Raw genomic sequence first — 25,582 nt, forward strand, 5'->3', positions numbered from 1 at the left:
GTGTGACTGTCAAACCGGAGCGCCCGGAGAAAATCTAGCAGTTCAGAAGTGAAAATAACTCGACCTTCAAGCTACGGAGGAACGTTTCGTCCCTCTCCTCTGCTCAGAAGAGGAAACTCCACCATGACGGTCTGTGGGACGACGGCGCTCTCGTCATCCTCCTGGAGGAGAGTACTGGGTCACATCTGCACTCATTGCTTGAGTACACAGAATCGGCCTTGGAGCTCGGACGTCTGCCTATTAGCCTCGGTATGACGGCTCTTTTCCTCAGCTGGCTGTCGGACTCTGATGAATCCTCAGCAGACATTTTGTTTCCAGGCCTGTCTTCAGCTGTGGCCTCTGAACTAGACCTCGACTCGTTCTCCAAATTGTACCAAGCAATTGGAAACATTCCTGTTGGTTTCCTAGTCTGGATGGGATGGGTTGAAACGAATGACTCTTCAGTGTCGTCATAATCTGAATCACTGGGAGAGTCACTTGAAGAATCCCCTGACTTCCTGGATTTGGGGGAGTTTCCTGCTACATTCGTAGGACTTTCTGTTGCTGTGGCTTCAGAAGCAGCCTGCAGTTCCTTCATATATTCCTCAATGTCTGGCTGGAAGGTTTTATATTCCTTCTGGAGAGAAGTGATTTTAGCCCTGAAATAATTCAAGCGTCTGGTCAGCTTATCTCTTTGCCTTTTCTCTACTGAAAACGAGGAAAACATAGATTTGGTCCCAAGCTTCGTGTTGAATTTCAATTCCTCGATCTTCTTCAGACGAGCAGCCTGGGTCTGCTGCAGACTCTGGACCTTCCCCTCCAACTCCTCGAAGGAAACCTCCCAGCCGGTCTGATCCGAAAGCCTTTCCGACAACACCAGGATTTCTAGCTCCAACTCCCCGTTGAGGACGCTGAGCCGCCGTTTCTCGTCGACTGCGCAGAGAAACTGATATTTCAGCATCGGCACGTTGATCGTCTGTTGGCTCAGTGATTTGAGCATGCAGTCCAGTTTCTGGTTCTTTCTGATTGCTTCCATCCTGCTTTCATCATCTGAGCTGAATTTCTTCTTTACGGTGACCAAGTTGTACATTTTTAGTTTCTGCCTGATCTCTTTAAAGTAGTTGTCTTGAATCACCATCATCTCTTTGTTTTCTCTCTCTTTCTCTGTGAATTCTTCAAACAGCTTCGTTTGTTGAACAAGCTGTCTTGACAAGACGCCGACATTTTTTCTCAACTCCTTGTTAAGAATGATCAGCCTGTCCTGGCGCTGTTGGGCTCCGTGGTTCAAAGACTTCATCATTGGTTCCTCAATTAGTTGCTCATTCGTGGTTTTCAACACTTCGAAAAGCATCGCCCTCCTTTTGCATAAACTGTCCAGTTTTTGTTCCTCGTCAGCCCAGATGTCAAACTCCAGGTTCAGCTTGTAGAGCCGCTTCTCGCATTCTTTGAAAAACGCCCTCTCATCTTTCTCCAGTCTCTTCCGATTTTGATAGCGGCTTCTGCTATCCGAGGCGTTCTCCAGATTTGAGTTGGCTTTCAACAGCTTGTTGATCGCCTTGTTGTTCTTCTTGCGTACTTTCTCAGCGTTGTAAAAAGCGGCTCCTGCTTTCTGCTTCTCAACTTTGTACATTTTCAGGTTTTTCCTCGCAGCTTAAAGCCAAAAGTGTCAGAGCAAAGCAGGTCAGACAGCTTCCAGGTCCCCAGCGAAATGGAGACTCAGACAGAGGCTGCGTCATCAAGAGACGTCACTGATGACATCATCAGGCTGTGTGTGACGTCATCGGTGTGATGTCACGCCCTCCCAGCAGGGTTCTTTTTCGATGATGATAAATTGTCCCAGAAGTTACTGCGATAAACGATAACCATCTAATATAATGGCTTAATAATGCAAGAACAAATTCACAAAGAAATTTTCAGTCCAAATTTTGTACCTCAAGCGAGAAACTGTGAAAAGATATGACAATAAAACAATCCCTTGAATAAACTTTAAATTTGAAGGTTTATTGACCCACAAACCCTCCAACTGGTGACTGGCAGAGGAAGTTCATGTAGCAGCAACATGTCCGCCCTGCAGATAAAAGCTACATTAGCGAAGCTAATTCACTAGTTCAGCAGTGAACATCACTGATGTTTATCTTCATTTTACCAGGTGAGTGGCGTTCTCAAAAACTGTGACCAGGTAATAGTCATGTACTTATATTGTAGGTAAGTTACCTGCCTACCAACATGGCTGTCAGTGCCTGTGTGACGTCAGCGTTGCTCTAATGGGACCAGTGTTTTCAGGAACAATTAATCCAACGCATTACTGCACAAATCCAGTAATCAGATTAAAGTTACTTTTCCAAATCACTGTGTTACTATTTGCTTTTGTAATTTAATTTAATTGCTCCATAAAAACATAATCATTTACAAAGTAAACATACATTTTTATCAACTCCAGACTCTGGTGTTTTCGTTAAGCTTCCGTTCAATAATACAAAACCGGAAATAGAATAGTCTTTTCAAAAATAAAAGCATTAAACCTAAAACCGGAAGTTAATTATACATAAATCAGATAAAACGCAGTAAAGGCGATAAGCGCCTAGAAGGAATACAAACAAACAAATAACTTAATATAAAGGTTATTTATAATTATCATCGGTCTCCTCTGATTAATTGTATAAAATAGTGGATATTTAAACTGGACATTTGGCTGTTAGTTATACCTTTTTAAATTATTTTTTATTTTACATTAGATGTGTGGTTTTATACAGGTTATAAGCGGGCTGCTGCTGCTGGGCTTTTTGGGCTCGTTTTCATCGAGTTGGTTGCTTGTTTTTCTATTGAGATCTGGCAACGCGGGGCTCAGCGGAACCGCGGAGTGAGGAACCAACCGAGGCTCCAACGGCACGAATTCATTCACCGACTTCCGTTTTTTCCCGGCCCGGTCGACATTTCGTAACCGTGTTCTGGAGCCGAAAGCCGAACCGGAGAAGACGGAGCGCGGAAGCGGCGGCGTGAGGAAATGTAGCGGTGCTTCCGTGACGTCGGAGCGGCAGCTCCAGCCGCGGCAGCCCGCTGTCCGCCGCGGCCTGTCCGCCGCAGGAAGCGCTCTGCCCGGGTGTGAAGACCGGAGCGCAGCGCTGCCTCTGAATGTTACGTGAGTCCCGCTTTTATTTTTACTTGAGGTTTATTTTCCGCTGTTTGGTGTCAGCTTGCGGTTTGCTGCTCTGTAACTGTTACTGCTGTTTGTCACAGCGACTCTTTCTCACATCATTATTAGACTTTAACCTCTTCTGGCTCACAGACAGTCGGTCTGTGTTCCTTCAAGATCATCTTGTTTTGACATTAAAAACTTATTCCTTGTATATTTTTTAATGTGTTTCTGGTTTATTCAAATTAAAAATATTCTATTCATCACTGAGGGAAATGAAATGTGATAAGCCTTGAAAAAACGGTGTGGTAGCAGTCAGTCTGCCAATGAATTAGAAAAAGCCTCTGACTGAAGACTGTTGCTGTATGACCGTCTCATGACAGGCTAACAGCAGAGGCCATGTTCCACAGTAACATGTCAAGGTTGACACCATCAGTTGTTGGTAAGCACAGCTGATCCACTTCCTTTGCTTCTGCCGCCTCTTTTTAAAGGAATCCCTCATTAGTTGTAACAATATGTTTTATTTGAGAAACATATATTGCAAATTAAGTACAATAAGGCAAAAAAAAAGGCTTCCTGATTTTTATTTTGTTATATTGTTGCCATGCTGTTTGCGCTGCAATGCATCCTGGGTAGAGAGCATATGCTATGTGCTAAGGCGCTAGCTTAGTCCATCCAGAACAATAATTTTTGCACATTCTGTAGCGTTCACACTTTTCAATTTGAACCAAAGCGTGTTGAGATAGAAATCAATGTATAAATGAGAAGAACAAATGAAAACGAGGAGAACCAAACGGATGACGAAACAGGTGCTGCTTGGAAATGCTAACCTGAAATGTTTATGGTTAGCTTTAGGATCAAAACATTTTCTCAATTATATTAGAATGATGCTACAAAACTAAAAGATTCTTCACTCACTTTAAACATCCGCTGTTGTGATTTTGCGTTAGCCTCTGCTAACGGTGTTAGCCTCTGCTGATGGTGTTAGCTCCTGCCAATGGCGTTAGTTCTAGCTAACATAGAAAACTTTAGCTTACAAGCAAATCATATTTATTTGTTTCAAGATGTATTTGCTGTGTAATAGTTCATTTTGAGGCAGTTTTCCTCAGTCCAGATGTTTTGTGGGCTGACCTCGTTAGCCTAAATGTCCTTAATGTCTGAACGTTTGTTTATAGCCTTGAGTCCATCCATCAGCCTGGGATGCAAAATAGTGACCTCCATAGCTGAAAAATATAACATTGTTGAAGTAATTATGAGTTTTTACATATAACACAAAGTACAACGTTTAGGTTAATAGCTTCGTTAGGCTAGTCGCATGCTTTTGTTTGACAGGAACACATGGCTAATTAATATCACCGCTGAACATTTGGAGAAAATGTAAAATGGAGAAGATTCATAACTTTGACTGTAAATGTTGCAAGAGAATTAAAGAGGATTCTAGCAAATTGATTTTTAGCAGCATGAGAATAATTAGACCTTTTGAAGCTAACAGGCGTAAATCCTTACGACAACATTCACCATAAAGATACCGGAGAAAAGAAAACTTAAATGATCCAAGGCATTCGTGTCTGCAGGAATACTGCAGAACTTGATCACGATACATTGAGCTAAATGAGTTTTTGTGAAATCTGTTGAAGACTCAATGAAATAATTATTTACGTCGGGTTTCCTTTGGGCTGAAGGAAGACATTGTCCAACATGTTCAATTCAATTTAGTTTATTTCTATAACACTAATTCACAGCAAATATACTCTGAAAGCACTTAAAAAATAATTTCAGTGTTCATCTTGTTCACGAATGAGGGAAGAAGGAAGCAGGAGATCGACAGGCGGATTGGCGCAGCGTCTGCCGTCAAGCGGGCGCTGTACCGGTCCGTTGTGGTGAAGAGAGAGCTGAGCCAAGAAGCGAAGCTCTTGATTTACCGGTCGATCTACGTTCCCACCCTCATCTATGGTCATGAGATTTGGGTCATGACCGAAAGAACGAGATCGTGGATACAAGCGGCCGAAATGGGTTTTCTCCGCAGGTTGGCTGGGCTCTCCCTTAGAGAGAGAAGCTCAGTCATCCGGGAGGGACTCAGAGTAGAGCCGCTGCTCCTTCACATCGAGAGGAGCCAGTTGAGGGGCATCTGGTCAGGATGCCTCCTGGACGCCTCCCTGGTGAGGAGTTCAGGTCCCACGGGGAGGAGGGGAAAACCGGGACACGCTGGAGGGACGATGTCTCTCTGCTGGCCTGGAAACGACTTGGGATTCACAGGGAGGATCTGGAAGACGAGGCTGGGGAGGGAAGACTGGACCTCCCTTCTGAAGCTGCTACCCTGACCCGACCCGACCCGGATAAGAGGAAGAAAATGGATGGATGGATGGATGGATGGACAGTTCAATCACACCTATTCCAAATAGTATGCTCAATTATTTAAAGTAGATTAAAAAGTCTTTGCAAACACTAAAGTTTATATTTCTACCCATATTTGGACTCTATTGATTTCAATTCATTTTAAGTGTATTTATTAGCAGTTTAATCCTTTTCTTAATCCAAACCACTAACCCTGGAAAAGTAAAGTTTGCTGCAACATTACCAGGCCTTCGGGCTCACATTCACTAACATTCACTACATTCACTAACCTGCAGAAGGTTAGTGAATGTACTGCTAAAGGTTCTGAACAGGCAACACAAACAAGAATACACACACACACTTTGTCCAACTGTTAGCTCTGCACCAGCAGTGAGTCAGAGGGAGCAACCAGGATCACACAAAGAGTCTGTGTTGATTTAGAGACAACGCCCTCCTGTGAGCAGACCAAACACACCTCAGTCTCAGCGGAGACGGACGCGGCGCCGCCGCTGTTGACACAGCAGCTGGATTCCAAGGCCAGGGAGAAGAGGCACAGGGTTTCCTGAAACGGCTCAAACAGGAACAGGAAACGGATGTTTGTTGTCAACTCCTCTTACATGTGTGAGGAAAGCTGGCCCCACTTCTCACTTTCAGGTGTGAGATTTCTGAGGACTGTTCTGCTTTTTCAGCCCACAGGATCTCAATGACTTTCTTTACTTAGTTTTCGCTCCGTCCTTGGTGGATGTACTGCTGCGTTTTGAGTCATTGTCGTGTTTCTAGGTCCAGTTCTGCTTCAGCGTTAATGTTTTTGGGTTATGGTGGGTTCTGTGATGGAAAGCTGGTCAGGTCCGGATCCAACGCTTCGTTTCCAAACCGTGGCTCTTCCACCTCCAACCACAGCTGGTCTGAAGTTCTTTACCTGGAATGCCTCTGTCCTGGTGCCAGATAATTCAGATTTAGACTCATAACTCCAGAAGTCTTTGTCTGTTTGTGTGTTTCTTGAAGAACAAAGGTTTTCTAGTTTAAAACTTTTTATGAAGGTCAAACTTGTTGATTCGTTTTTTAACTGTGGATAAAGTTTTGCATCCACAGTTGCAAGACGTTGTTGTAGGTCCATGGTGACATTATTGGGTTTCTGGAAACTGTTGTTAGCATCTTGCAGCCAGTTTTGCTCATGGATTTACATCAACAACATCTCAACCAACATTTTCAATCTGTGATGAGATCGTCGTACTTGGTGGGATGGCGTTTCAATATGGCCGCTCCTCACAGCAACAATAGTAAACTTTGGTGGATAAAAGTTTATTTTATGATGCACAAGTCTAAAATCAGTGTTAGATGTAGTGCCTGCAACACTAAACTGAACAAATTAAAACAGGTGTTTGCTGATAGAAAGCAAAGCTCAGCGATGTTTGGAAGAGAAATTGTGGACTGCTAAGGAAAATGATTATTTAATGCTAAAAATACACTTAATCTTATGACATGTGTAAAGGGAAAGTCAACACTTTATTGGAACAGTTTTTTGTGGAGCATGAGGGAGCTCACAATAGCAGACATTCAAACAAAGCAGGGCCCTTTTGCCTCCTCCACACACAGAGCAATAAAATTTACAGCCCGAAAGGGGTCAGAGGCTTCTTGGCGCCTCTCGGCCCGTGTCGGATGGAGATGACCACGGGGTAGTCCGCCCTATGCTGAGATAAAAAACAGACACCTTTGCTATAAATCAGGAAGTCCCAACTTTCTTTAGGGGCCTGAGGGAGTTCTAATTGGTCGAAGAGCAGAACGCCTTCTTTGCATATATTAAATAGGGAAACACCCTTTTGGTTTATAGTTTCAGGTCAGCGCCGGAGAGCGGAGAGTTTTTTCATCTTTTCTCCACGTGGCGCCTTTGTCTGTCTCTGTGTTCGTTTGTCTTCCCTTGTGTGCCTTATTTTGTGATATAATGTATATCTCTGTTCCTCTGCAGCTTTGTTGTCGATTGCTTTGTATGAGATTAAACTCCGTGATCTGTGACGTCATTGTGCCTCGCCTTGTCTTGCAGCCGTCACGACATCCGCTCGCGACCCGGCTAACAGGAGGAGAGGAGAGCCATGCTTTTTCCAAAATTAAGCTAACCTAATAACTTTCTTCCTTAACAGGACAAAATGTCTTTTTGGGCGTCACCAAGTTTAAACAAATCTTTATTTTATCAATACATATCAAGCTAGTTTCGTCCCACTGGGGATTTGAGTTTATCACCAACACTGTAGGGCACAGATGGCATGTTTTTCATGTTTTTGGTACTTTTGCCAAAGTTGTGGCAGATCCACCGTCGTTCCCTCTGTTTTTGTCTATCAAGGCGGTCAGATGGTTGTCTGAACTGGAACAAACCCACGTCGTCTATTTATGTTCAGTTTGAGTCAAACCCAGGAGGCAACAAACAGCGACTATGAAAGAGGCGTCTTATTCTTGCGTCTGATGGTTACACACCAGAGGAGGGTTACAGTACAGAACCCAGGGAGCGTAGAGTACATTGCATTTCCACAGGAAGTGCAGAAACCCCGCTGGTTTCCTGTTGACTTCTGTGGTGGCGCAGCTGCCAGTAAACAAGTCGTAGACGCACGTATCTAATGTCCCTGCAACTGATTAGCTTTTAAAATGCAGAACAAATAGGCGGAAGTTCGGTTCAGTCCTGATAGTCGGGTTGTTTCTCTGACCTTTAAATTCCTCCATGAACTCTTTGTCAGAGAGTTTTTACTGTTCAGATGGAACCAATAATTATGGAAAGAAAATAAAATCTGTGTATTTGAAGAGAATCAGTCTGATGGAGTTCAACAGGGCCGTGTGCTCGGATCCATCCTTTTTACTTCTATATAAGTTTTTCCTCTGTAATTTCAAAATAAAAACATGATCTCAAAAAAAAGACCAAACAAATTATAGCATCAAATGTCCAAAATGCTGCGTGGAAAGTTTTTACTGTTACAATTTGAGGTTAGATTACTTTAATTTGAGTTTTTCTTCCCTGACAGCTTTCAAGCCAAAAGCAGTATTTGAAACGCTTCTCCTTCCATCTATTTGCTTTACAACTGGTAGAATTAAACTCGTTTCCTTTTCCAGAACTTCTCTGAATATAATTTTATGACGTTATACTTTATAATCATCCATTTAAAATGGATATCTGTTACATGAACTTAGAAGTCGTTTCATGTAAATCGCAGCTGTTTTATGTAGGTAAACGATTTCAACAGAGCAAAATGTGGGGATTTCTCAAGATTAATATCTGTGTCTTTCATCACAGACCTTAATTTTGAGTAAATATCCGACGTAGAGTTGTGGTTTTGAGGGTTGCACACTTGAAACTGTTGCTTAGCAGATTGAGAAAACTTTTTCCCCTCTAAGATGTATAATTGTTTGTAGTTTAAAAGTGAATCCTTTATTTCTGGTGTTATTTTACGTACAGCACGGACTTCCGTCCCAGTTGGGTGCGTAATATGTTTATTATCAAAGCCTAAATAGTTTGGATTCTGGCTGCTGACTGCTGGACTGGAAGGTTTACTGTTTAAACTGGGAATCGAGGTTTGTGTTTTTCCTTCTCATAAGCTATTTTTGTACCAAACTGAAAACAGAGGTTGGTATCGACTTGAGGCCAATGTGCTGGGTGTTTGCTCTCCTCTGGAGTCTGGATAGACACCTAGAGCTAGAGCACATAGAAATGGCTATTATCAATGGTCAAGTAAGGCAAAAGAACCATAACTGCACAAAAGGCTTGTGTGTCCAGGACGGGATGATTTAGAGCTTGTATATTTTTCAGTAGGTGAAATGTGGAGACCGTTATCCGGAGGAAAATGTCTGGAATGTCAGCTGATGTCTGCTGGACTGGCAGGTTTTCAGTACAAACTGGGGTCCCTGCGATTATTTTTTCCGTCTGGCAGCATCTACAGACTAAATAATGCCAATGTTACCACAATGTGATTCAATTTTATTAAAAATTATGATTTTCGTGTTCTGAAACTGCAAGAAAGGGAGGTTATAAAGTTTTTTTCCTGTCGTTGAAACCCACAAACTTCTAACTCTGTTTCCTTCCTTTGTTACACTTTTATCCCCATTCAAGGCAAAGAGCCACTGGTTTTTCATACTTCTGTTTTTTAGAAGAAAGTTGATATGATAGAGAAGTATGTTGTAGTTCAGACTGGTATTTTTCAGAGATAAACCTCAGTTGAAGGATTACCAGCTGTGCTTGTAAACACACTTTCTAATGAGTGTTTTCTCTCCTGAAGCGTTTTTATCGAGTTTATCAGGATATTTTTGCTGGTATGTAACATTTGCTGTGTTTCTGTTACAAATGTGCACAAAACGTTTGACATTAGAAACCTCTCCACAATTTCACAGTTGAGGTGTCTCCATTAAATAAGAAATGTAATTAAAATCAGGTGGTAATTCATTAAAAGTCATGGCTGAGACGGACGTAACGACTAACGTGAGATTTGTTCAAGCATCAGAAGAGACGTTGGCGTCTTGTTGAAGCATCGAAACGAGAAGCCGTCTGTTCCTGGCAGTGTATAAATGCAGCGTTTTTGGGGAATTGTTAGTGATTTTATAGAAGAGCGATGGATTCAACTCTTTTGAATGACAAACTCAACTATTGAATAATTGTGTGATGTTGTGGAGACAAACGTTGGGCGTTTCCTGAAGATCTTGTTTTATATTTGAAACCATAAAACAGGTAATGGAAAGGCAGTCAGCAGGATTAACTGGCAGGAGAAAAGACAGTTTATTTGTCATTTGTCACCACTACGGTTATTATTTGATTAAATGTGTTTTCTCAACGGCTTTCTGCTCCAAGTTTGACTAAATAAATCACTGCTGCACTTGGAGCCACTCTGGAAAATAAAAGCTTTGCTTGCTTTGTGTGTGCCTTTAAAAACATCATTTTTTCTAGGAACTGCATCTTTTGACTTCTGTTAAACATTGTAATTACCATAACTAACGGTAATTACAAAGGATGCAGCCTTTCGTCGATGATTCATAAATTTGTCCAATCGTCCAACCTTAGTGGAGACGACTGCGAATTGTACAAAGACAGACAATTACAAATAAGAGCGTTGCTCTTGCTGTTCACAAACTGGCTTACAAACTCATATAATACGATAAAAATGTTTCCATTGCTGTTTTGCGAAATACACCAACTCCCAAATGGTTGTAAAATTACCTCATCGTAGCGTTTCATCGAAGAACGTGAGTTTTCTCAAAATTGGTTTGTTACCATTAAGCAAATTTATTTTCGTAATTCCAATTTGCGTGATTTTATGCTCAATAGAAGAAATGCTAATGGTGATTTTCCTTGGTGCTTTTATACGTTTCAGCTGCTGGTGTGGATGGCAGCACTGCGACGGAAAACCTGGAGACAAACACATCCGTTTCTCTACAGAGTTATGATAGGAAACATTAATCAAACTCTGATAAACAGTAGCAGCTAAAACCTTTGAGTCGCTGCAGATCCAGCATGTTGAAGGCCAGGTGTTTGCTTTATGACCAGTTCTCCAGCATAATTAACTCTTCTTACATGTAAAACTAACTTAAAGAACCTACAGACAGCATAAGTGTATTCATTTAAAGCTGTTGCAGTACTCGGTGTGTTTTTAATGGTTAGTTACTGCAGTGGTGCCATAATTTCTCCTTAAAGCAAATGATCAGGTGTTCAGATTATTCATCATAGTTCAGTTTTTGAATTAAAAGTTTGTAAATGAGATGATATGTTGGTTTAAACTCTGATAAACATCATAAAATCTACCATGCAGGATAAAACCTTTAACGAACCAACACAGCCGAACAGATGAACCAATCGAAGCCCGTTTTGATGGTTCCTTTGGATTTTTGATCCGATCAAAACGAGTTGCGGATCCCGACGCTCCCAGCCCGTCAGACAGCAGGCACAGGGGGATTCTGGGAATAATCCCAACAATCAGTAATCTGTGGATGTTAATGCAACAAGGAGAGGAAGAGGAGAAATCTTCATAGGATCCGCGTTTGTTTCGTCATAATCACTGACGTGATAAAACGTTGAAATAGTCGGGTTTCCTGTGGGATTAGAAAGGATCGGGTTTGTTGTGTCTAAAGAAGCTAAATAACTTTATAAAAAGCCACTTTCACATCGCGTCTGTTGGCTCTTCATCACAAATTATTGAGGAAATTTCCAGCTGTGGTCAGAGGCTGCAGTCCTGCAGGCAGCAGGGCTGCTGCTATTTATATCACCACTGATTACATTTGGATTTTAACGCGACTAACAGATACAGTGGGATATCCGAGGGTCAAAGGTGGCGGCAGATGGTGGCGCATTTAAAGTTTGGGATTGTGACTTTGTTAAGATTATAGAGATAAAAACAACTGGCCAAGTGAGGAAGAGGAGGAAGAGGAGGGACCATCCTGACGGAGGAAAATCCTCCAGCAGGGGAGTAGAGATGAAGATGAAGCTCATTGTTGAAAACTGAGGAAGAGTCTTTGTTCGTTAGCAGCAGCTGAGACTCGCTCCGTTTGGGAGAGGATGGTCCGGTTCTGGAGCGGACCGGATCCCTGATCCCACCGGCACTAAACCCTCCGGAGAGAGGATCCGTCTGGGCTCCAGACCAGCCGTAAGCAGAGCTTCACTTCATCATCAGTTATAAATTATTCCAGCTGAAGATGTGAAGCATCATTTCACCTGGAAGTGAGCTGGAAGAGTTTCAGAGTAAAACGATCCGAACTGAAGCCATCCAGTCCAGCTGATAGCAGTCGGACCAAACAACCACAAATATGTGCTGAAAACCTTCAGGTGGGTCCAGTGGGTCATGAAAACCAGCCAGAATCTCACGCAGTAGAACCAAACACCTGGAACAGCTGGTCCAGTTCACTGCAAACAGGTTCTCAATTAATATTTACTTTTTATTTTGGCTCCATGTTCACATCCTGAAACGACGGATTCTCCGCTACGTTGACAGTATAAATAAAAACACTTTTAACACCAAAGTTTTTAAATTGTCTTTGACTGTTAGTGAAGTTCAGAAGGTTTATAATCGGATTAAAAAGTGTTGCAGTGACTCTGCTCAGACTTACAGAGGAAGGAGAAACTATTTCAGCTGCTAGAAACTCTGACTGAGTTTGTCTCGCCGGGTTTGTCTCTGCCGTCACGTTCCTGAGCCTTCGAGCCAGGCAGCGGTTCCCTTTGACCCGCCTGCTCAGCACTCAGTCACAACTTACTGCAGCTACGGAGTATTTCAGTAACCAGATAAGAATAAAAAAGCTACATTCTGCAGATTCAAACACTTACGCCTTTTCTGAAACAGTTTCAGAAAATTCCTTTTAAATAAGAAAATAAAGATTTTATTGTGTAAAATGCAGTAACATCATTCCTTTAGGGAACATTTCACAATTTGTAGCAAAGAATACATCTGTAGCTAAATACTTCTAACATGTGAAAGTTCAGCTGTTGGTTACTAGTTTTTGGATTAACTGATTAATAAAAGTTGCTTAATACATTTTTACTTTTTACTGAATTTAAACTGAGTGAAGCTAAAACTGCAGGAGTTAATTTTTTTATTTTAAATGCAAAATGTAAATATTTTTTGTTAGTTTTGGTTTAAAGTGTAATTAACCCCCTGCTGAAAGATTAGCCCCGCCCCCTGACAAAATTTAAATTCCAGCAAAGTGGGCGGAGCCAGTATACTTTGCCATGAGGAGTGCTAATGTCGCGTCAGCAGTGAGTTCTGCTGCGAGCGTTTCCCGGTTCCTAAACTCTGCAGTCAGTCTGATAGTCACCTGTCCAACACCGTACCTTCGCCAATAGTCAGAGCAGAAGAGACACTGTCCACTCTGTCCACTCTGTCCACATTGCAAATCAATCACACATTTGTAAAGCTATTGATCAATTCAGCGCATTACACCCGACTCGCCACCAGGGGCCGTTTGTCTGCGTGAGATTGTTTTCTACCCAAACAAATAGGGAAATTCAGGGGAGGCAAGTAAAGCCTGGCGGGAGGCAAATACAGCCTGGCAGGAGGCCAGTAAAGCCCAGGAAACACTGGGAGTTAGTTACACTTAAATTACGGCTCTGACTTCATTGTTCTTTTTTGAAGAAAGGCCATTCTCCTGAAGATTTAATTGCTTATTATTAATGATCGATTAATCATTTGCTCTAGTTCAGACATTTACAGTGTTATTCCTCATTTTATCCCTGAGGAAATCTGTTTGCTATCCAAGGAAAACTTGATTTTTGTGTTGGTCTACTATGTAAGAACTTTCTTAATGGTATTTCCTTCTTCCTCTCAGCCCCAGAAACCCGTCTGTCTTTGCCTGAAGGACGTTCCAGACTGTCAGGAACATTCCTGCCCCATTCCAGAGCCAGGTAAGACTTTCTCTCATCTCCTCTGACTTCCTCCTGTGACTCTTTGTGAAACCAGTTTCCATTTTCCTCAGGCAACTCCCTGGGATGTTGCAGCTGCAGCAGCAAGGTAAGAGTGAACCGTCCTCCTGCTGAACCAACCGGTTCCTGATCGCCTGCAGCATGTGGAAGGAGAACTCAGCTCTTTGTTTGCAGCCGGTTAAACCTCTGATCATGTTTGCTTACAGAGTTTTCTGTAGATTCGGCGTCAGATTCTTTGAAAGGGCGCGACCCAGAGTCTGCCCTGTGAGTTTAGCCTTCAATGACGCGGAGCCGCCGTCTCTGTTAGCAATTTGATTAAAATTACGTTTTAGTCGTAAACGTCTGGGAAGCTGTTTGTGTTTCAGTGAAACTCTCCATGTTTACAGCAGCTGAAGCTGCTCTGTATGTCAACAACAATTTATAACCAAATTACTACACAAGCTGTAAAGATTTGTGTTTACAACTCTGCAGCTGGAGGCAACATAAAGCATGTGTGTGAATTTATCTTCCTGTGTGTAAGAAACTTTCAGTGAGAATAATAATAGTTTTTAGTTTTTAGCTTCATTTTTACTGTTTAGAGTTCAGTTCAAATCTGAGTTGCTGCTACAGAGACCAGCAAATTGAGCTTTAACATGTTTTTACATGTCGCAGTCATAAACTTCTGTCTTTTACTGAGATTTTATAAGTTCGACCAAAACAAAGTCATTCATTCACTACATGCTTTAGTTTTCAGCTCCTCTGTAGAAACGTTGAACCTTCTTCCACTGCGACTATTTGTATATTTTTACTCCAGATTTATAACCTACATTGTGTTGATTTGTGTCATAAAATCCCAATAAAACATGTTTTCAGTTTATCTGTGGTGTCTAGAATTTTAATCAGGTTGTGAATATGTTTCAACACTGACTGCAGGAACACAGCACCTGGATTTATCTTCTTCCCGCCTGTAACAAACATGACACCTTGCATGTTTTACTCATGTTTCCTAACTGTGTGGCTCATGTTGCCGTGGTAACCGCAGGGTTAGCACATCGCCAACACATCTGAACACGTCTCCGGCTGCTTTCAGCTGAAGTTTCTCACTGACGCCGCGTTGGGTGTGATGTGAACATATAGATGAATCTGACGCTCATTTGAGTCACAGAAATGCTAACGCTAGCCCCCATGCTATCAACAGGATTTCAAACACCCTTAGCATTTTAGCTAACTTTGATGTAAAAGGTAAATTTAAAGTAGGTCAGTAGTAGTAAACATGCTATCAACAGGATTTTAGGATTTCTAAATGGCTCATTTTCCAGACACCAAAAAACATGAACTTAGCCAGAAAATGGCTGATTGTTTCTCTGATTTTATAATCAGCAGCGACTCGAATGGAAGAAGAAAAACGTGAAATGTTTCATTAATCTAAAATAAGATTTAAGTTGCCAGTAAAAATCCACCTTTTTTTGTCTCAGGATTTATTTATTTACTTTATTGAACAGCAAAGCAGAACAATGTTTTCTGTTTTTATTACCAGGTAAAAGTTGAGATCACATTAAGGTGAGCAAAGGTGAAGAGTTGAAGGTAGTCGGTTTCTTTAGGAGTTAAATTTGGTGACTGCAGGCCAGCCGGTGTGAAGCCGGATCCACTCAAAGTAATGAGCGACCTGTCGAGAAGAGAACCAGTTAACCGGGTCTTTAATGTTTCAACTGGAAGTAGAACCAGTTTCACCTGTGTGTAAACCCCTGGGAAGCCCCGATGGCCACACCGCTCCCCCCAGCTGACGATGCCCCACAGGTAGGAAACCCCGAGTTCGTCCTCGCAGACCAGAGGGCCGCCGCTGTCGCCCTGACACGAGTCCACGTGTCCCTCCAGGTCTCCTGCACACAGACGGACCGGGTTCAGGCCGTCGGCCCGTCGACTCGGACCGGTCGCCGCGGGCGCACTCACCTGCGCACATCATCCCCGGTTTGAAGCGATGCTTGTAGGAGGATTCGCAGCCGGAGATGAGCGACACGTTGGCCCAGAGCAGCACCTGGGCCGCCCGGCCGTCTGCACAGAAACATCAGATTAACGAAAACCAGGAAACAAACGACCCATGGACCCGAATACAGCCCGGATTACAGGGATTAATTCACTGCACCCAACAACTAAATGGATATTTACTGGTAGGAAACAACCAGCTGGTTTTCTAAATGAACTAAAACTGAGTAGATTTGGTCTAAAAGTTCACTAAACATCTAAAAATCAGATTATGTCTGAGATTATCCTGGATTAACATGTAAAGGTTTCCTCTGTCAAACACTTCCAACATAAAGCTTAATGCTGTACATAAACCTAAAGTTATTATCGTTACAAATGTCTTCAACTCCTTTGATTCACATAACTATGAGTGGAAAGATTGATTTAAAAAAATTTAATTTAAAACAAAAACTTATTTTTATCTGGTCATGTTCCCAATTTTCTCTCTTTTCATCTGATAAAAAATAAATTACAGACAAAAAAAATCTCTGAAAAAATATCCTCAGATATTCAAACGACTATTTTTGTCTCTGGAAGTTCAGCATCATTTAATTATAATAATTCTGGAATAATTTGCATCTTAAAGATGTAAATCCAGATTCACATTCAGGCCCAATAAGGTTAGAAAACTATTAAATTGATAATATCTATTGATTGGTTCCTCTTCATCTTCTACTTCTGCTATATGTTAGCAAACCACTCAATGGGGCAGTGCTGCCACCAGCTGGTAGGAAGAGAGAACCAATCAACGCCTCTCACCCTTTACCTAAAAACATTTCATATTTTATCATCCAGAAAATGTTCTGGTGGTTCTGACTTCCTGAGTGTTTCTGAAATGAACCAACAGGTTTAGTTCTGGCTAACCAGAGCAGGTGTGATAATCGGAAACGGTTCAGGTGTTTTCAGTACCTGCGGTCCGCCCCCACCCGGAGATGCTGCAGGTGTGGTTGGGCGGGAACAGCTGGGTGGTCCAGGGGACGCAGACGGCCCGGATGGCCGGGTTGTCCTCCAGGCATTTCTCCGTGAACGGGAGCTTCTCCAGCTGCAGCAGCGCGATGTCGTTCTCGTACGTCGACGGCACGTAGCTGCAGGAAGAGCGGGAGTCTTAGCTTCCTGTGTGACTGATTTATAATCAATAATTAGCGATCAGGTGGGTTCGTACTTCGGGTGGATGCGGATGTCTGCCACAGGAACAATGTCCGTCGTTCCCTGAGGCCGAAATTTCTTCCAGAGAGAAAATTTCACTCTGTACGCCGAAGGATTCGGCCTGTTGAAGGAATGTGGGACAGTAACTAGTTACTTTACTCAGTTACAGTTACTTCACAAACTGTTGTGAAAAAAAAAAATACTTTTAAGAGTATTTTTACTACGCTGTACTTCTTACTTTTACTTGAGTAACTTTATTATGAAGTATTTTTACTCTTACTTGAGTAAAATGTCTGGATTTTCTTCCCACTGAATGAAAAACAAAAATGTTTGAACCAGAAACCCACCAGACTCGGACCCACAGCTGCAGTTTCTGTTTCTGAAGATTTTTATTGAAATAAACTCATTTAGAAACATTTTATTTTGACTGATTTTATTATTTTTTGTTACTTATACAAATTATTGTCATTTTGCTCCTTAAAATACCAAAATTTCCACTTAACTTTGTTTTGATGATGTACTTTTCAAATATTAAGTGATTGATCATTTGATCAGTTACTCAGTACTTGAGTAAATTTTTACCAAATACTTTTTTACTTTTACTTGAGTAAAAATATCTTGAAGTACTGTTACTCTTACTGGAGTAAAGTTTTGAGTTCTCCACCTCCTCCGCTGTTAGGAAACCAAGTACAAAAAACAAGCAGCTCCTGTTTGTGTCCCAACAGGAGCTGCTTGTTTGTGAGCATAAAGTTGTTCAGGTATTTTTACTTTCACCTGTCATTTTAAGGAAAAAAAAAAAAAGACTGCAGTGAAATAAAAAACTGCTCTGTCAAAGCGATTCTCCTGCAGGTTTAGCTACAATAATCAGCCTCAGCTGTTTTGTTTTTCCTCAGTGTCTGAGCCAAATGAATGAGAGTTTGACTGCAGCTGAGTTACATTCGAATGCTGCTGTATTTTAACGATATGTTCTGGTACTTCTGGGTCGTACCTGACGCAGTGAGCGGCGGTGAGGACCCAGCAGCCGCCGATGTACGCTCCTCCACAGTCGATCCTGCGGTTCTCCTCTATCGCCACCTGCCACTGGATCTGAGTCTGCAGCCCAGCAGGAAGAAGAATCGTCAGGTTACCTTCAATCATGACTGGGAAACTCTTCAGAGTAAAGGCGCCATGAATAACCTAGAAAACCCTCATTTCAGGTGACAGAAATACAGCAGCAGTGAAACAAAATTGAGTGATTATTAACTAATGAATAAAGTATCGATATTGTTGCTCAGTAACTGTTTATAGAAGGAAAAACACCAGACAATGTTTCCTCTGCAGCTAAAACAGACGAGGTTTTAACTGTTCAAACCTGCAGTGATTGTAACTGGAACTGGGTTGCCAGGTCTGCTGATTATAAGCAACTCTGGGCTTGTTTTTTTATAAAGTTGCAGGTTGGGTTTTTTTGTTGCTTATTTGTGTATGAAAAAATGTTGCCCATGTAAAAAATCTTCATTAAAATCCTGAGAATTAAAATCTTAATCAGAGTTTCCCAGATAATGGAAAACAAACAAACATGTAAAAATTCATAAAGTTCCTTTTTTTTTACTGTTGTAATTATTAAATAACTTTCCTCATCATTAGTTCTTTAAAATAAATCTGTGGATATAAATACTTTATATTTGACTATTTAATTTCAGTTGTATCTTTTTTTTCTGTATAAATTTGTCCTGTTTACAAGCGGGTTGCCAGTTGTGCTTGTTGCTTGTCTCGATCTGGCAACCCGGACTGTGACTGACCGGATTGGCCGGGATTCCTCCCACCACCCTCTTCCTCCGGCTCGTTCTTCCTCGGGTCTCCGGTTCCGTGTCGTCCACCAAGTCCTTGTTGGGAATCCCACAGAACAGCTGGGCCTCCAGATGTTTCCTGCTGGCTCTGGTTTCTGGAAACAAACAAACAAACAAACAAACAAACAACAAACAAACAAACAAACAACATGTTTCAGCTGCTGGTCTGCAGGTCCGATGGTTGGATTATTGTTCATCTGCAACACCAGAAGCTGAAGTTGGGCTTATTAGTTATGAACAGGTACCAAGTTGTTCCAGTAGATGGCGCTACTTCTGAGAATGGAAATGGTAGAATCTGCAGCTGGAGTTTTACTTTTAATAACAGAAAAATATCAGTTTTTACTACAAACCGTCTCTAAATGAATCTTAACTTTAGTTACGTTTAAAATCGGTGACATTCTGCTGATGCTGAAATTCTGGCTGTTTTTTCCCCAATAACTTTTATTTCAAACAAGAAACAAAAGAGGAACAAAATAAAACACAGAACAAAATATAAAGATAAATACTATGTGTAATGTTTCATAGAACATGCAAAGTTAATTTGGTAATTGAGGATTGTAGTGTTTAGAGAGCAGGTATAAAGTTAGCGCTTTAGCATTAGCTCCTGCTAACTGTTTAGCTTTAGAGGGTGTACTTAATTTTTCATCAAACTCAGTGAAATTAACTCTTTCTGATCCATTTCTATTTAAAACTTCACAAAAACTCATTTTGAAAATTAAACTCGACTTTAAGGTGAGATAAAAACCTTAAATTTGCCACAAAATAAATTTTCTTTTGGCCTTTTTAGGATTTTTAAAATATTTGTACTAATTTTCTGAACACAGAAGACAGAAAAGTGTGTAAAATAATATAAATAAAGCTAAAACCAGATGAAGAGCTTGAAGAGAAACTTCAGAGAAATTAAAAATCAGAATCAGGACCACGGACAGAGACTCAGAATATCAAAGAGTTTTATTCCTTTTTATTTTCCTCTCTCTATTAATCAGTCTGTAAAATATGTTTATGATTATTTATGTTAATATTTGTTAAATATAAATTATAAAATGATGCAGATTCATTTCTTTAATTCATATTCCTGACAAAATATTGATTTTCAATCTTTTTACCGGGTTGGTAAAATGAATGGAAACAGAAATAATTTGTGTTTTAAATGTGTTTTTGACAGATTATAAAACTGATTATGGGATTTATCTACATTAATAATGTATCTCAGCTGTAACACTGTTGAGTGTTTTAATGTTTTTGGTGTTTTAGTGAAAAGGAAACGGCTGACCGAGCCGTGGGTCAGGCTGACCGAGCCGTGGCTCCGGCTGAACGCTGATCCCAGAAATTCAATGTTTCCTTCATGTTAAAATATTTGATCTGCAAAAATCAGCTGTACAACTGGATGAAAAAGAAAATACTGGAGATTTATTTATGATTTAACTGTTTAGTAAACCTTTTGTTGCATCCTCTGGTTTTTAACTCAAAGGAGGGATAAAGTTTCCTGCCTGCAGTGGAAGAACCAGCTGTAAAAACCTACCGTTTTTACGGGAGATGTACTCTGAAATAAGAGCAGAAGACATGAAATATGATTTTCTACCATTTAAAAAAACCAACCAGATTTCCTGAAAACTGAATAAATATCTATAAACACAGTTGGTACCTGAGGGTTTTGGTGCTGAGTTCAATTTATGTGACGCCGCTGCAGCTGCAGGAAACAGAGAAACATTTAGACGTCCAGCTCAGACCTGGTCAGACTCTCTGACCTTTCAGAGTCTGATTGATTGATAAATGCTTGTTTTAATGTGATTACCCATTTATCTTCAAACCTTGACTTAAGGCTGTATGCTAAAATCTTCAACTGTTTAAAGTTTGCTTGAACTTCACAACACGACAAGTTTAAATTAAACTTTTGGATCAGAGTTTCAAACTTTGTCAAATGAAAAATAGGCCCAGCTCTTTGAACCAGTTCTTACCGAAAGCTTTCACTCGTTTCTGAGATTCGTCGGCTCCGTCCAGGCAGTCGATCAGTTTGTCGCCGACCGCCTTTCTGTGCAAACAGACGCCGGACGCGCAGCGGAAAGCTCCGTTCCTGCAGCCTGACAAACAACGTCGCTCAGGGAAAACCTCAACATGTTTGTCTTTTAATCTGCGTGTTTGGTTTTTACTTTTGCAGCACATCTCATCGCTGCGGTCGCCGCAGTCGTCCACTCCGTCGCATGTCTGGTTGCGGAAAATGCATTTCCGGTTTGCACAGGTGAAGTCGCATTCTGCAGTAGAAACACAAACGGACAGGAGATGGAGGCGGTTACATCGCATCAAACTTTCACCTGAATATTATGAATAATTTGACCAGATTTGATTGTATTCCATGTCTTTTTTCAGGACTTCAGATAAAATATGTGAGAACCTTAAAGACAACGTCTGCCTAAAGATTTCACCAGCAACACCAACGTGGACAACATTCCTCAAAAACACAGCAAACTTCAAAATACAAAAGAAAAATGCTGCAAATTTGCTCCACAGAATGGAAGTCCTCCACACCACCAGGGGGAGTCGACCACCAAATAAAATGGTACGGTGGCCGACAGGTGCAAATGCGCAGCAAAAGAGAAACATGCAAACAAAAAAAAAAACACGCGCACAAATTAAATGCGGCAAGCAAAAAGAGAGACGCAAACAAAAAAGAAGACACCCCCGAATGAAATGCAGCAAACAAAAAGAGAGACGCAAACAAAAAAGAAGACACCCCCGAATGAAATGCAGCAAACAAAAAGAGAGACGCAAACACCCCCGAATGAAATGCAGCAAACAAAAAGTGTTGAAAACGGAAGTGCTCCAGACCACTAGGGGGAGTCAAAGAAAATAGTATTCATTTCTATGGGACCAGATGCAAGATTCTTCTTCTTCTTCTTCTTGGTATTTATTGGCGGTTGGCAACAAACTTACAGTAGCATTACCGCCACTTACCAGTATGGAGTGTGGTTCGAGATGGTCTATAAACTTTCACTTTCTACCTTTTCCCTCCATTAACTCCTGATTAAACATACCCCCACACATACACACCTGCTTATATTATCCAACTTGCTTATAGCTTTATATACCCCTCTTTGATATTCTTTACACACTCACACCCAACTTGCTCTACTCATATCCTATGAAATAGCTTTGTTTTTTTAAGATACCGAATAATTATTTGAATATGTCTACTCCCGAAATCTCTCCTCAAAAATTCTATTAAATTAAACCTTTCTTTAATACCTACACACTCTCTCAGCATGCATCTTCTCTCTTCTTCATACTTACAACACTCTAAAATAACATGCTCTATTGTTTCAGACTTCTCACAATAATCACACTTTCCAGATGCAAGATTCAGAGAGATACCTTTACTTTCTTTCAAATTTCTTTCGCTGAATCTTGCATCTGGTCCCATAGAAATGAATACTATTTTCTTTGACTCCCCCTAGTGGTCTGGAGCACTTCCGTTTTCAACACTTTTTGTTTGCTGCATTTCATTCGGGGGTGTCTTCTTTTTTGTTTGCGTCTCTCTTTTTGTTTGCTGCATTTTATTCGCTTTTTGCTTGCCGCATTTAATTTGTGCGCGTGGTTTTTTTTTTTGTTTGCATGTTTCTCTTTTGCTGCGCATTTGCACCTGTCGGCCACCGTAAAATGGAGCCAGGTTTTAAGTAAAGAAGAAAAGAAAATGAAAAGAGAAAAGAAAATATGTTTCAAACTTGGTCTTTTACAATGTTATAGTGCAGCAGAACATTTATGCAGGTAATATTACCGACTCCAGCCCCCCGCCTGGTGGACCGGAGGACTTCCATGTTGTGGGGCAAGTTTACAGCATTTTAAGATTACTGTTGTTTATAGCAAAACTAGTTAAACTCTGAGTTGAACGACAGGTTAACTCCTGTAGAGGAAGAAGGGACCAAATTGTTTCTACTAACGTTGGAAACCAACGGATAAGAAAAGTTCTCATTCTGTCTCCTTAACGAGCGCGGCAAGGCGTTCTTTGAGAAACTTTTCTATAAAGCAGCTTCCAGGTGTTTTCTGAGTCTTCACGACCTCAGCATGTTCTGAGACTGACCTTCAGATGTTTCCTTATAGCAGGTCGCTGCGGCCACCATCTGGCCGTCGGCCGCCATCTTGTCGTAGATTTCACACTCAGCCAGAGACAATTCGTAGCCCTGGCAGTGGACGCTGACGCAGCGGCTGGGGAGAGTTGTGTTGGGCGTCAGGGAGTTGTAGTCCACAGAGTCTGCAGACGCTGCACCTCTGTAACTATAAATGATTGTTTAGTTAGCTTGTTGTGCCTTCATGGATGTAAATGTAATAAATCTCCTCACTATTCTTGTTTGTGCTCCCTGCAGGCCACATTAGCAGCTGCCATGTCCCAGTCCTGATGGCACACCAGTAAGTTCTCTCCTTCTCCAGTGGCGTTAGGGTTAGGAAGGACGATCCTGACCAGTCCTGTGTCTTCGTCCAGGAAGCTCTGGAACTTGGTAATGGTCCTCTGTAGTCACAAAATACAGAAAATATCATTTATAAAAATGAAAACAAACCGAGGTAAGGCTGTAAATGTATCTGTGGAACAGAACCTGTGCAGACTTTTCCAAAGTGGGACATTACGGGCTTCTTGGTCCGGCATGAGGCAGCCATCGCCTGGGAAACAAATCAGCATTTCTTAAAGCAAAGAGTCTCATTGAGTCTCTTATCGAGTCTTCAAACGAGTCGTAAAGAACGGTCTGTCTGGTTTTACCTGACAGTAGGATGTGAAGGTCCTGTGGTTCTGCCCACAGACCGGTTCCACCCCTTCAGTGGGACACAGGTAGGGAAGTTTGCAGGTACACTGACCTTCAACGCACCGCTGCCATGGAGGGCAAAACACCAGGCCACACGACGCTCGAGTCAGCCTGAGGAACACCAGCTTCCTGTTAGCAACCTGAGACTGCTAGCAAACATTTCTCTGGCTGAACAGTCTGTTAGCCATTCCCAGCGGTGGGCACTGCTAGCTAAAAGGTTAGCTGTGCTAACCCTAAAGCACTATATGAACATTAGTCCCACTAATGCTAAGCACTATAACAACATGGTATTTAGCAAAAGCTAATGCTAAAGCGCTAAAACCAATCATGTGTCAGTAAAACATGTTATATCGCCTATGAACAAATCTTTCATTCCTGGTTCCAGTTTTACAGTTTTTTGATAAATCTGTGATCAGAAATGAGTTTAAATCGGTTTTAAACTCATTACTGTAGAAGCTCAGTGTGCTAATTCTTTTGACAGAAAAAGTGCTACTGGACTTAGCAAAACATTTCCCACTTAGCAAAGCGTTGGTTAGCCTGTCAACGCAGTTTTATTCCGATAAACCCAGATGAAGTATCGATCGAGATCATCGCTGGTAGGTTACAGAAACATTTGGTAACTTTCTAACTTACTTTTTGTCCAGACATTCTTGTGGACCCAAGAACTCGTCCGTGTCGGGTGCTTTGGTGGTTTTTGGGGCGGGCGTTGTGACCACTGGAGTTGGTTTTGGTTTTGGAGGCTTCGGTTTCTGTCGGACCTGTTCGGGTCGCTGCTCTGTGGCCTTTGGCTGCTCTGAGTCTGATGGATTACTCTACAGATAAGACAGATTCACAAACCAACACATCCCAGTAGCTTAGCACAGAAGCTAAATGTTAAGCATTATGCAGATAATATTTGATTATTTTTAAAAGCAGCTTAGTTGCATTATTAGCAACATTTAATTGATATTCTGACAAACTAAATAAATATTCTTAAGTTGTGAAAAATATTGAATCTGGAGCAGTTTTCTTTTAATTGTGTAAAAATATGTAGTTAATCAGTAGTTAGATAACAAACCATTCAAACACATTTTACAGAACTGAAAAACAAAACGTCCAGATAATTTAAATTGGTGATTTCTTCTCCAGTTTGGTCGACTGATTTTGTGTTGGTTGTTTTTTAACTAAAAACTGAAGAGTTTAAAAGTTAAGGCTTTTAAAAAACGTTGGTCTGCAGCAGATTCCTTCCTTAACATTCGATAAAAACATCAAGACTGATGTCGAACTTTAATCCACTGAAAGTCTAGAAAACAGCCAAGTAAATTAACTCTTTAGATTTTATCTGGAAAAGTCATTTAAGTGAGCTAAACATTTTCAAAGTTAGCAAAGACGATAACATGCTAACAGAAAATTGGCTCCACTCTTAGTGCATTAGCATATTAGCATTGGTGTGTTAACCACTGCTTTGAACCAATCAGTGAAACACGGTGGCTTTGTGCTGCAGTTACAGGAATTAATGGGTTTATTAAAGGACAAAACCGGCAATTAAACCTCTGAGTCTGCAGAGGACCTGAGGTTGGGGTCAAAGTTCACCTCCCAGCAACTCAACAACCCTAAACATACAGCCAGAGCTGTATGCTCAGGAAGTTCAGTCTATTTTTATTCCTTTCCACATTTATGCACAACTTTATGTTGATTATAACAAAAAAATTCAAACACAATAAATCAGGTTTTTGGTTTTAATGTGACAAAACGATGTGAATACATACACAATTCACTGTATCAAAGTTTTCTGGCATAAAATTATAGATTTGATCAAATTTTAAAGGCTGATCATTAATATTTAGCACTCAGGACAAATGAAGCTGTAGAAGGTTTTTGGGCTCACCTGTCTTAGCAAATAATCTCTGGAGACATGAAGTTTCTAAAACAAGCATTTCTATGCTGTTCCAAAGCCAGTAAGGCTGAAAATTGAGCGTAGCGCTGAAAAATCACATATTGTCACTTTTTCATTTCTCTC

At 41.1% G+C, this 25,582-nt stretch overlaps 1 protein-coding gene and 1 long non-coding RNA gene across 3 annotated transcripts; one reads left to right on the forward strand and one right to left on the reverse strand.

The window, feature by feature from the left end:
* Positions 1-2,553: 2,553 nt before the first annotated feature.
* Positions 2,554-14,676, forward strand: LOC116718715 (uncharacterized). Of its 2 annotated transcripts, XR_004338974.1 has the most exons (3): positions 2,554-3,118; positions 13,727-13,802; positions 13,874-14,676. It is a non-coding gene; the product is annotated as an uncharacterized LOC116718715 (long non-coding RNA). The 2 variants fall into 2 exon arrangements; XR_004338973.1 differs by lacking the exon at positions 2,554-3,118 and having other exon boundaries at positions 7,418-13,802.
* Positions 14,677-15,256: 580 nt separating this feature from the next.
* On the reverse strand, positions 15,257-25,361 carry cfi (complement factor I). Its single transcript, XM_032560892.1, has 17 exons — positions 25,341-25,361; positions 24,217-24,395; positions 23,541-23,694; positions 23,375-23,443; positions 23,128-23,294; positions 22,869-23,062; positions 20,944-21,045; positions 20,752-20,874; positions 20,439-20,474; positions 20,316-20,336; positions 18,746-18,888; positions 17,956-18,059; positions 16,984-17,088; positions 16,731-16,906; positions 15,750-15,851; positions 15,531-15,679; positions 15,257-15,465 (listed from the first exon to the last, which is right to left on the reverse strand). Exons 1-17 carry the CDS (start codon positions 25,359-25,361, stop codon positions 15,397-15,399), a joined length of 1,914 nt encoding a protein of 637 aa, XP_032416783.1. The 3' UTR covers positions 15,257-15,396.
* Positions 25,362-25,582: the final 221 nt, after the last annotated feature.

The sequence above is a fragment of the Xiphophorus hellerii genome, chromosome 4 (assembly GCF_003331165.1).
Source record: "Xiphophorus hellerii strain 12219 chromosome 4, Xiphophorus_hellerii-4.1, whole genome shotgun sequence".
NCBI classification, from domain to species: domain Eukaryota; kingdom Metazoa; phylum Chordata; class Actinopteri; order Cyprinodontiformes; family Poeciliidae; genus Xiphophorus; species Xiphophorus hellerii.

Coding starts and splice junctions, on each gene's coding strand:
- cfi (XM_032560892.1), bottom strand. CDS start 25,361: ATGCCAGAAAACTTTGATACA. Junction 23,444..23,540: donor CCTTCACATCCTACTGTCAG/GTAAAACCAGAC, acceptor TTTGTTTCCCAG/GCGATGGCTGCCTCATGCCG. Junction 20,875..20,943: donor CGATGAGATGTGCTGCAAAA/GTAAAAACCAAA, acceptor GTTGTTTGTCAG/GCTGCAGGAACGGAGCTTTC.